Source organism: Leopardus geoffroyi, chromosome C2 (assembly GCF_018350155.1).
Source record: "Leopardus geoffroyi isolate Oge1 chromosome C2, O.geoffroyi_Oge1_pat1.0, whole genome shotgun sequence".
Classification (NCBI taxonomy): domain Eukaryota; kingdom Metazoa; phylum Chordata; class Mammalia; order Carnivora; family Felidae; genus Leopardus; species Leopardus geoffroyi.
Genome location: NC_059333.1, coordinates 114,732,071 through 114,745,095, shown reverse-complemented (window position 1 = coordinate 114,745,095; position 13,025 = coordinate 114,732,071). Strand labels below are relative to the sequence as shown.

General features: G+C 36.9%; 1 protein-coding gene across 1 annotated transcript; it reads right to left on the bottom strand.

Moving 5' to 3' along the window:
* Positions 1 to 5,127: 5,127 nt before the first annotated feature.
* COMMD2 (COMM domain containing 2) lies at positions 5,128 to 13,020 on the bottom strand. Its single transcript, XM_045503305.1, has 5 exons — positions 12,839 to 13,020; positions 12,662 to 12,739; positions 11,889 to 11,971; positions 10,913 to 11,086; positions 5,128 to 6,104 (listed from the first exon to the last, which is right to left on the bottom strand). The coding sequence occupies exons 1-5, from the start codon at positions 12,903 to 12,905 to the stop codon at positions 5,907 to 5,909; spliced, it is 600 nt and encodes a 199-aa protein (XP_045359261.1). The 5' UTR covers positions 12,906 to 13,020; the 3' UTR covers positions 5,128 to 5,906.
* Between the last annotated feature and the right edge of the window lie 5 nt (positions 13,021 to 13,025).

Genomic DNA, 13,025 nt, shown 5'->3' with positions numbered 1-13,025 from the left:
CTTACAAAAAGTGGCTTCAGTTAAAAATGACAATGACTTAAGTAGTAGCCAAATTTCAGAGGACTCTGACGTAGCTATTTGTATTCGTGATGCTCCCTTTTACTTAAAGCCTACTAAGAAGATAAAATTACTTTCCCTATATTTCCCCATATGGTAAGTAGAATCTTATAGATTCGTGCCTATCAACCATAATTAAGTCATTTGAGTTCCTGGGCAGAGAGGGGTAGAGCTATGCAAACATGGGAAAAAGAGCCATTGCTATTCATTGATCGAACCATTAAATATGTATTTTAATGCCATAAGGTAGATCATTGTTTTCTTACATCCATCATATACATTTTTTGCAAAATAGAGAAATAATGGGCTTATTCTGCTTTTATAATTAAAACATCACTTTCAAAGTTTGTGAAACTCACTGAACTAACCACAGTAATGGTGGAGTTCGGCTTGCTTGTTTTGTTTTTAAGAGAAATATTTAAGTTTGAATACAACAGTCATGGTAGTTTTATTTATTTATTTTTAATTTTATTAAGTAGGCTTCACACCCAGTGTGGAGTCCAATGCAGGGTTTGCACTCACAACCCTGAGATCAGGACCTAAGCCGAGATCAAGAGTCGGAACCTTGATGATTTTAAAAGTAAATACATTTAAATTAGAAGCAATGTAGTATGATACTCTTTTCATGAAAATATTTTCTTTCATTTATAAAGAGAGGACAGTAGCCTCTCTACTTTCTATCATTTATAAAGAGAGGACAGTAGCCTATGATTATGTAAACTGTGGAAGGATAAGTTAAGGAGGGACTTAATACATACATTTAAATATATATGTATTTAGGGGCGCCTGGGTGGCGCAGTCGGTTAAGCATCCGACTTCAGCCAGGTCACGATCTCGCGGTCCGTGAGTTTGAGCCCCGCGCCAGGCTCTGGGCTGATGGCTCAGAGCCTGGAGCCTGTTTCCGATTCTGTGTCTCCCTCTCTCTCTGCCCCTCCCCCGTTCATGCTCTGTCTCTCTCTGTCCCAAAAATAAATAAACGTTGAAAAAAAAATTAAAAAATATATATATATATGTATTCAAAAAATAGCCTGGGTGGCTCAGTTGGTTAAGCGTCTGACTTCAGCTCAGGCCATGATCTCACAGTTCGTGGGTTTGAGCCCCACGTCTGGATCTATGCTGACAGCTCAGAGCCTGGAATCTGCTTTGGATTCTGTGTCTCCCTTTCTACCCTCCCCCCGCTCCCCCGCACTCTCTGTTCTTCCAAAATAAATGTTAAAAAATAAAATTAAAATAAATACAGAGAAGAGTGATATAGTAGAGCAGGAACACTTTAATACAGCAGTTGGCAGAACTTCTTGACCATAAGGGCTGTGAAACACTACAAAGTATTATTTGTTTTCCTTTGGAGATTAAAAACTATACAGATAATTTTCCATTTAGATGTAATATTATGTAGAAAAAGAGGAACACAGGTAATTCTTCATTTAGATGTAATATTATGTAGAAAAAGAATTGGCTTAAATAATGTTTTGAGAGTCTCATTTTTTTTTTCCCACTAGTATGAAGGAAAAAAAGAAAAAAGGGAGTCAGGACCAACCCTATATGTACAACTCTCAGCCTGAGTCCTTTGGGGGCTGAGTAGTTTTGAATAGCTCAGTTTTCTGGAGAGCTATGTGTATATCATTCCAAGAATTAAAATTTTGAATGAAAATATTACTAAAATTGTATTTAAATTCCATGATCTTTATTCCTCCCTTCAGATTCCAAAGTTGTTGTTTTTTTTAAATGAGTCATTCAAACTTACAGAAATTAAGAAGGAAAAGAAACAGCTATAATCTTAACCACCCAGAAACCACTAGGAAGTGTACAGAACATAATTCAAAGCTATAAAATAATGAGATCCTCAGTCTGCACGACTATTTTCTAAACCCTGTTACTATGCTGTATCTTATTATGCTAAATTTACACCCTTTTTGTCCAGTTCCAAAGACTAACCTCTTAACTTTCTCCAAAGATTATACCCTAAAAGCCTCACAGTGTTATAAATTTTAAGGACTCATACATCCTTCCACACATACATCCTTCACACACTCTTAATGATTTTTCGTACTTTCCTTAGCAACAGATTCTCAGTTTTCAAAGGTATATTTTGTTTTTATGGTATCCCCACCACCTTTCCAATTTGCTGCTTTAAATTTGCTTAAGCTTGGTAACACCAATAACAAAAAAAGCTCACTGAAATCTTGTGAAACACAAAAAAGACTTCCAATGGGTGAAGTATATATAGACTTTGTGATATATATATATATATATATATATATATATATATATATATATATATATATGTCATTCCCTACTCACAGCTCTGTTCTGATATATGTTACTATTCTGGTTTTGAGACATGAGCGGCGATACAGCAATCCTGAAAAATCAACATACTTATAATCCACAATGACTTACTAAAAATTGAGATAAAGATAGAAAGGCACATTACCCAGAGTCATGATACCTGCTCATACAGGAGCACAGAACAGTGATTACATCAGCAGAAAATATGTTCATATATTAGCTACAAAAAAAAAAAAAAAAAAAAAATAACCAATGTGCCATAAAACAGGGCAAGGGAGTTTCTAAGGATGTGGAATGTTTAAACAAGAAAAGAAATAGGCTTACTCAGTGTCCTGTACTAAAAGTGAGCCTCACGTTCAAAGAGTTAGCAGACTGCTCCCAATTCATTCTGGCCCAAAAGCGTAAAGAAGGCAGTACATCAGAAAGAATAAGGTACGGAGAAAGGAGGCCAGGGGAGCTTGACACAAATAACAAAAGACTAGTACCTGCTTTCTTGTTTTGACTGGGGTTAGATCAGTGGATATAGAAGAAAGGTTGCCTTGAAGGGACACAGTGCTATTATTTCAATCTTGGCTGGGGTCAGACCTGCTTATCTTCTACCAAATGTGGATAAATAAGAAGCCTCACAGAATGTTGGCAGGCATGTTGCTTTTAAACCTGATGACATCCTACTATCACTTCATGTAATATATAAAGTGTTTTTTTTAGTTTGTGAGGTTGTTAACATGAAAGCTTCATTAACCAAGTTATCATAATTGTTAAAAATTATTTGATTATAGTTAATATCTAATATTAGTTATTTTGCCACTGCAGAACATATACCTGTGACAATTAAATGGGTAGCAATTAAAATTGTGCTTTTCTTCCACTGGTCTCTGTTCCCTACTAGATTCTCTCTCTCTCTCTTTTTTTTAGAGAGAGAGAGAGAGGGTGCAAGTGAGCAAGGGGCAGAGAAAGAGAGAGAGAGAGAGAGAAAGAGCAGCAGGGCTCACCCGAAGGGGGTGTTCAAGCTCACTCGATGCGGGACTCGAACTCCTGAACCATGAGATCATGACCTGAGCCGAAGTCAGATGCTTAACAACTGAGCCACCCAGGCACCCCCAGACTCTTTTTTATTTTTTTAATTTTTATTTACTTTTTAAAATTTACATGCAAGTTAGTTAGCATATAGTGCAACAATGATTTCAGGAGTAGATTCCTAAATGCCCCTTACTCATTTAGTCCATACCCCCTCCCACAGCCCCTTCAGTAACTGTTTGTTCTCCGTATTTAAGAGTCTCTTATATGTTTGTCCCCCTCCCTTTTATTATTTTTGCTTCCCTTCCCTTATGTTCATCTGTTTTGTATGTTAAAGTCCTCATATGAGTGAAGTCATATGATAGCTTTCTCTAATTTCGCTTAGCATAACACCCTCTAGTTCCATCCACGTTGTTGCAAATGGCAAGATTTAATTTTTTTTGATTGCCGAGTAATACTCCGTTGTATATATACACGGTGTATATATATATATATATATATACCCCCCACATCTTCTTTATCCATTCATCCATTGATGGACATTTGGGCTCTTCTTATACTTTGGCTATTGTTGATAGTGCTGCTCTAAACATGGGGGTGCATGTTTCCCTTCAAAACAGCACACTTGTATCTTGTGGATAAATACCCAGTAGTGCAATTGCTGGGTCGTAGGGTAGTTCTAGTTTTAATTTTTTGAGGAACCTCCATACTGTTTTCCAGAGTGGCTGCCCCAGTGTTCATTCCCACCAGCAGGGCAAAAGAGATCCTCTTTCTCCACATCTTTGCTAACATGTATGGTTGCCTGAGTTGTTAATGTTAGCCATTCTGACAGGTGTGAGGTGGTATCTCATTGTGCTTTTGATTTGTATTTCCCTGATGATGAGTGATGTGGAGCATTTTTTCATGTGTCGGTTGGCCATCTGGATGTCTTCATTGGAGAAGTGTCTATTCATGTCTTCTGCCCGTTTCTTCACTGTATTATTTATTTTTTGGGTGTTGAGTTTGATAAGTTCTTTATAGATTTTGTATGCTAACCCTTTATCTGATATGTCGTTTGCAAGTATCTTCTCCCATTCTGTCGGTTGCCTTTTAGTTTTGCTGTTTTGCTGTTTCCTTCACTGTGCAGAAGCTTTTTATTTTGATGAGGTCCCAATAGTTCATTTTTACCGACTCTCTCTTATGAGAAGAAACACAATGTCACTCTGACCCGAAAATCTCTAATTCTTAGGATGCAAGGCATTGATAGAACCCAGATTGCAGCTTTGAGTCTGATGGCTCTAAAGGCGTTCCTGGATTGCTCCATGGGGATGAGGCTCTCAGAATAAGATATATATACATTTAAGACTGAACCCCCATTTCCACCCTTGTGTTTTTTTTTTCTCCTTAAGTCTGCTACTCCTTAAGTCTCCCTGTGTCCCTGTACTCGACACATCAGTATCTTGAGTTTTTCAAGCCGACAGTTTACTAAAAAACAAACAAATCAAGTTTGTAAAGAAGAAGGGATATTTACATGTAGTAAACATGGACTCCTGCCCTTTTTATATACTGCATCCAAAAAAAATGACAAAAAGTCACAGTAATTTATATTTAGATAATTAATAAGTGATTATATTACTCTTACATTCACTGTGTATAAATGTAAATGACAGCGTGTCTCTTAGATGCTTTGCATACTAGGGAAAAAAAGTGGTCCTTGATAAAATGTAATATATGATCACACAAATTTGAGTACTATTTAAGCAAATTAGCCATGACAACTCAAACTTAAGCAACATAGTATTTATTACCTTTACTAACCAGGAAAAATGCATGAACCCCCTAAACAATGTAGCATTTAAAAAAATTCATATTTACTTCCAACTATTCCATAGCTACTAACATTGTGGGTGCTTTTAAAAGTCAAAAACAATGAACTGTCTAAAAATATTCTGAATAGCAGTAACATTACACTGTGAATTTTATTTTCAAATTTTGGTCAATAAAGAACAGTCAGGTTAAGCAATCAAAAGAAGTACGAATAAAAGACATTCATATACACCAAAGATATGAATAGGACAGATTCACTTCCAGTTGATTCAATTGTACATACACTTTTAACATATAAAATACATCTTAATTAGTCAAGAAACAGACCACATTTAGCACCAGGAAAGGAACTTTACTCTAGCGTTTGTTTGTTTGTTTTTTTTTTAATGTTTATTTATTTATTTTGAGAGAGCGACAGAGTGCGAGCAGGGGAAGCCCAGAGAGAAAGGGAGAGAAAATCTCCACGCTAATAGCGCAGAGCCCAACGCAGGGCTTGATCACATGAACTGTGAGATCATGACCTGAGCCCAAATGAAGAGTCAGACGCTTAACCAACTGAGCCACCCAGGCACCCCTTAACTTTAGCTTTTGATCATGACCTCAATATCTTGTCATAGAAAAAGAAATTTCATGGGAACTAAATGTATTTATCACTGTAATTAATAAAAAATTAAAAAAGTAACTGTCGCATTATCAATACGTGAGTGATTCAGTGATTCCAGTCCTGAAAACTGGAACTACTTGATATTGCGCACAACTCTCCTACAGTGGTTTGTTTTCATCTCCTCCAATGCTTGTTCCAATTGCTGAACCAAATGGAGCAGAGTGGCTGGGTCTGTCTGCAGAACTTTGGTGTTGTGATCTCCATTCTGATTAAGGTGTAGCTTTATAGTCACTGATGGTTTTATCTGTTGCCTGAGGCTTCTGCTTGCAAGCTTCATTTTAAATGGAGTAAGAGAATAACTAATTATCATGCTGAACATATAATATTTATAATTACCTTATATCATATACAAAAGTCAAATTTCATATAAATCATAGACTTCAAAATGAAAAATCAACTTTGAAACCTTCGGAAAGAAAAAAGGCATGACAATGTATATGCAACCTTGCCGGGCAGAAGGATTTCTTAAACATGATGTAAAAGGCACAAACCACAAAGAAAAAACCTGATAAGCTGAAATACATTCAAATTATTAACACTTTCTTTCAAGAATACCTAAAGATGGTGGAAAAACAATCCACAAACTGATAAGATATTTTATGACGCATAGAACCCCCTCCCCCAACAAAAGATCAGTATTCAGAATGCATGAAATTTAATCAGAATGTTCTGATTAAAAACAACAACAAACCCCATAAGACCAAGAAAAATGTGCAGAAGACCTAAGTAAGCAATTCACAAAAGAAGTAACACAAATAGATAAACATAGGAAAACATGTTCAACTTTTTATTAGTAATTAGGAAAATGGCAATAAAAACATAACATACTATTTTACACATATCAGACTGGCGAGAATTAAAAACCTGCCCATGTGGGGCACTGCAAGTGATAGGAATGGGAACTCTCATCCACTGCTGGTCAGAGTGGTAAGAGAATAACTTTGGAAAACAATATAATAGTACCATCAATTCCACTCCTAGGTATATACCTTGAATTCTTACATATATACGTATATTCACAATAGTATTTGTTTCCAAGAGTCAAAAATTAGAAACATTTCAAATACTCTTTAACAACAGAATGGGTGTATTGAGAATATTCCTAAAAATAAAATGCTTACTAAATGTCAATGAAAAGAAACAAACTACAGCAATATAAATTGTCATGGATAATTCTAAAAAGAAAATAAAAACTAAAGTTTAATGAAAAAAATGTGTTAAACTAATTGTTGCACCATATGCTAACTAATTTGGATGTAAATTAAAAAAAATTAAAAAGAGATAAAGTACTCACTTGCCAAATGGGGAAAAAACCCCAGAAACTATAAAGAAAGGATTAACATCAAATTCAGGAAAATGGTTACCTCAGGGAAGTGTGAGGGGTTGTAACTGTGGTAGGTCACAGATGGTTTCATTGTATTTCTTTTAAAAAACAATTAAATTATTTATTTTTGAGAAAGAGAGACACAGAGTGCGAGTGGGGGAGGGGCAGTGAGAGAGGGAGACAGAATCTGAAGCAGGCTCCAGGCTGTCAGCAAAGAGCCTGACTCAGGGCTTGAACTCATGAACATCGAGATCATGACCTGAGCTTAAGTCAGATGTTTAACCAACTGAGCCACTCAGGTGCCCCTCAGTGTATTTCTTAAGCTTGGCAATGGGTACTTGTTTTATTATTATTCTTTAAACTGAGTATCTATAATCTTTATTTGTATGATATATTCTGAATTTTTTAAAAAAGTATTATTGACATATTTTTAAAAGAAAAAAAAGAAAACTACTAGAAACAATGGCTAACTTGAAAGCGAAGGCATTTAGCTCTAGCACCAACTGTTCTCTAAAGACCATTCTTCCTTAAAAGGAGCCAGGAGCTCCTTAAAGGAGTAACTGATTAGAGGTCTGGGATAACAACTGTGCAAGATTGAGCCTGAAACATCTTGCTATACAGGAAAGCAAGATTGTTACCTAAAATTATTGGAGTCACGTCAAAAGGACAAGAAGCCCAATTGAAGAGACTTCCGAGTGAGCAAAAATCTAACCCTGAGATTTCAGGATTAATTTATACCACAACACAGAATATTCTGACTAATAACTTCTTCCAATTAATTCTAGGTGATCTGGCTTCCAAAAGAACCCACGATACTGAAATTTAATGTCTAAAAATAATTTGGAAACAACAGGTCAATCCCCTTGAGTGAGCCAGTCCCCAAAATAATACAGATACTTATAAGTTAAAGTGTCTCTTTAAGATCATTTCTCCAGTACAGAAAATTATAGATATGAAAGATAGGTAAACTATAAATATGATGACTGAAAATACTACTTATTGATTCACTTACACATTGTTTATACTTCTTTTTCCTCTATATCTGCATTGATAGACAGGGACCAAATGTATCTAGGTGTATAAACCATAAACCATAAATTTTTCATCCAAAGCCTCAATCTATCCTCAAACTTTTACACAACATACCTAAATTAATATCCTTTACAAATAAGCATCTATATCATTCTTTAAAATTTCCAGATGAAGGTTATACAACATCCCTAACAAACACCTAGTAAGACATATTTAGACCTAATTTTTTTCTCAGAAATGAATTTCAAGGACACTACTACAGGATAAAGAACAGTAGCCCACAAGGTTCCTGATTAGAACTTATGTTCTGTCCTTCTCTTTGTAAAAATAACAAAAGCAATTTAAATGGATCAGTCCTAAAGGTAAATCGTCCCTCACCAATCTCAGATGCATTCAATTTACTTATGTTATTAAGTGCATTAATTGTGCTGGCAACTTATGAAGGGAAATGTTTCTACTAGAAACTGAACGATGATGATTAATGTATTTCTCATAAGCAACTGCACAATTAGATGGTAATTGTCCATTCACTACCAGTGTCCATGAGACAAATCAGTTACTCAAAAACGAAACGTCCTGTAACTTGTCACTAGTTTCCTAGCAATTCAGCTGATCTTCACCTGACAAGTCTTCCTCCTATAAAGAAGAATCTACTCCAATTAAAATCCCTTGTAATAATTTTGACTAATGAGCTCAGAAAATCAATTAGTTCTCTAAGTAGCTTTTTTACCCCTTAAACGCATTTTACCACATGAAGCAATATTCATTCAGTATACACTCAACTTTAAACTATATTAGTTCTTGCAGTAACACACTATTCAAACCCATTGCACTGGGTAAATGAGCTCTCCCAAGTTTTAGAAAATTCAATTGCTTGTTTCTAATTTCTAAAAATGTCTTCATAATGGAAAAACTCAATGCAAATCGATAAAGCCAAAAAAATAACTTCTATGGGCTACCAGAACCCAAAAGTCAGAAATTACCTACACCCAAGAGAGAGCTAAAGATTTACAAGATAAATTACTACTGAATCTCATAAACATGACCATCTCACATCTCCTCCACCTGGTTATTATGAAAGGACCTAAACATAGAAGCTTGGCCACAGTGATCTCCTCCTTCCCATAGCCCCACAGGATTTGCTGCTTATGATGTCTCCAAGAGCACGAACTGTGTCTGATTCTTTAAATCCACAATACCTAACACATGATAACTGTACAAGAAATATTTGATAAATAATTTAAGAAGCTACTTACCCTCCCCCACTTTTTTATATTCAGCACTGAATGCCTATTATGTACCAGGCATTGTGCTGGGGACACAGTACTGAACAAGACACAGTACCTGCCCTCATAGAGCCTACAATCTGGTTTATACCATACCCTGTGTTTATACCTATTCAAGCACTCATTACACTGGATTATAACTGCTAAACCCTCTAACTGAATTTCTGTATCCTGTTTGGACCATCTTACCACCATTCAAATCAGGAAGAATCCACTATAACAGTAATTTACAAACTTTATTGCAAATTAGAATTACCTGGGTAACAAGCAGAACTCTAAAAAATTCTGATGCTCGGACCAAACCCCTTAACAATAAAGCAGAATCTCTGGGGGCGGAACATAGATACGAAAATATTTTAAGACTATCCAGGCCTTTCCAATATGCAGTCAAGTTTGGGAACTAGTGTGCAACCTATTCAAAGCTCATTCCCTTATGCTTATGCTGCCTCCTCTTCCAAGAACATTAACCCTGGTTTTCTCTATTTATTGACCCTTCTGAAATTTTACCTCCTTTTGTTGAAGGTTTCCTGGATTCTGCAAGCATCCACTGAACGACCTAAGCTATGTTTGTGAAGTACAGTACATAGCTGTAACTTTATGTATACAACTATATTCCCCCCCTCCAGTAACTTATAACTATCTATAATTACTACTTATTTTGAGAACACCTAATATCCCTGAGTATATAGCATCTTTTCCAATTGAGAAAATGTCTCATACTTCTTTTGTGTACCAATGCATTTGGCACAGCTCTAATCAGCAAATGATGACATTCAATAAACATCTATTAGCTGTCACTGCTTGATAAAGGGCTACATACAAGAGTCTGAGAACTCCCTTTCGGTTATCAATGTGGCTTTGCAAATGACTGAATCTTACAAACATAATGTGTAAAACCAGCCAGACACAAAAGAATATTTACTGAATCATTTCATATATAGAAAGTTAAAGAACAAGTGAAAGTAATCTATGTATTTGAAGTCAGGGTGCTCGTTAACCTTTGGAAAGGAAAGAAGGAGAATTGGTAAGAAGCAAAGAGGATGCTTTTGGGGTGCCTGTCATGGGCAAGTCTTGGTTTTATGGGTGTTTTTACCATGTGATAATTCACTGAGCTATACAATGATGTATGCACTTTAATCCATGTATGTTTTGCTTAGGCATAAAAGTTTTTAAAAATCAAATACCGCTTTAAAAATTTGCATGACCATCTCCTTACCAAAAGAACCTATTTGTTACAAACTTTGCAAGTGAAACTGATGTAAACACATTAAGCATATCAGAAAATGAACTATTTGTAAAATGGTCTCAGAATAAACATTAAAAAAATAAAGTTTCAAACCAAAGTTCAGTTAAGGTGGTAAAGAATACAATAAGCCTGAGGACATAGAACCAAAATTAATCTTATAGTTTGTCAGGTGGGGGGGAAAAAAACCATACCTGTACATCTAGTCTCCATTCAAGGCTGTGGTAAGTGGGAAGGTCTGGTGCCAATTCACTCAGAATAGTTCTGATCTCTTTTCTGTTGTCTAGATAAAGCTGAAGCAATAATTTGTTCAATTCTTCAGAGAATCCCAGAACAAAAACAGAATCTTGGAAATCCAGTTCAGAAATCTGAAAGTGAAGCAAGTTTAACAGAACATCAAATTTATGTTTGTCTAGAAATGCTAAAATATTTGATATACACAAAAGAATATGATATCTCCTAATTCTTTTCTGCCTGGTAAAAGAAACAACATCCTTTATAGAGATAACTCTTACCCACCATTTTGAAGTCTGAGTTTCTGATACATAAAAATACTTGTATTAAAGCATAAAAAGAATTATTAAAATGCCCAGTTTCTCAGGGTGCCTGGGGGCTCAGTCAGTTGGGCTTCTGACTTCAGCTCAGGTCATGATCTCACAGCTTGTGGGTTTGAGCTCCATGTTGGGCTCTGTGCTGACAGCTCAGAGCCTGGAGCCTGCTTCCGATTCTGTGTCTCCCTCTCTGCCCCTCCCCCACTCGTGCTCTGTCTCTGTCTCTCAAAAATAAATAAACGTTAAAAAAAATTTTTTTTAAATGCCCAGTTTCTCTCCTATTCTCCGTCAAGTCAGATACTGCTAATATGCAAAGAAATAAAAAATAAAAATAAAAAAATCATTTATTCCTCCCCCTTCCTAGAATACCCACTATTGTATATGGCTTAATAACATGCAGAATTAGAGGGAATTCTAATTTATATTAGCAAGAGGCTTTCATACCAGCAGATCACATTACAGCCATATTGTTTAGGCATGGCTTCACTAAATCAATTATAAACCATTAACAACATTACTAAAATAAGCAGGTGCCTGCCAGGGCTATGAGGCTATGATGCAGAGTATACTGGAGCTTTTTAAGGTTGAAGAAATACAAACACTCCACAGAAGCCCTTACCATAAGCTTCGAGCTTTCAGTGAGGAGGTATGTTAATCCTTCCACACCATGCTGGACAGTGTCACTGCTCACATTTAGTTTTCCTGGGAAAAAAGAAAAAAAAAGCAAATAAATTATTGTGTGATATTTATCCTTGTATTCAAATTCTTATTTAGGAATAAATATTATCCATTATTCCATATTTTCAAACACTACGATGAAAAATAATGACTTAGTAATAGACTCCTGTTCATTCTCCACTGCTGGACAAATGCTTTGGGTATTTGCCGCTGTGTAACCTTCTTTTCAAAATGCAGACCCGTGGAGACAGACTAGCATCAGGCATACAGTCCTTAGTCCTTCTCTTGAATGTCCAGCTACTTCAAGTCTGGCATAAGTGGAATTCAAGGGCTGACAATCTCAGAAACTACCCTGTCCGGCAGGGACAAAACAATACTGCAGCAAAAGCGGATATTTGAACTAATTATAACCAAACGCTTGCATGATATTAATGGCTCACCCAACTATTTCACACGCTTTGGTGCATTTAAGCATCATAGTATCTCTGGCAGATGGTAGTATATCCATTTTACGGATGACAACACCGACTTAATAGAAGCTTTAAAAATCTCAAAGCTACTTAGGGGATGGGCAGGATTTGCGCCCTGAAGAGCCTTTCTGCTTTTATTCTACCACAATGAGAACTAGACCATTGGAGCTGCAAAAACCCCTATCTCTCCAGGGTGCCAAAGAATGGCCCGCACTTCCCCGCGAAGTGCCCCTCTCAGGCTTACTGGCGGCGCCTTCGTAGATCTTGGGGTTCGAGCCTCGCCTCAGGAATTCCACCGCAATCCGCCCAAACTCGGCGACCACTGCAAGGGAAACCAGGCGACCGTGAGCGCCGGGCACACCCCTTGTTCCCCCCGCCCCCAGACCACAGAACACCACCCTCCGCGGCCGCGTCCCCTGACCCGTGCTGTCCACTTGCGGCAGAAAGGCCAGGTGCTCTTTATGCTCCTCCGAAAGGTCCAGCAGCATCTTCCCAAGTCAGAGGACTTTACTCGCCAGTGTTGACCCCGCCCTCGCCACTTCCGGGGCCAGCGTCCAAACGCAAAGAAGCTCCGGCTTCTCCACATCCCCAGCTTTGGGTTCCGGCCT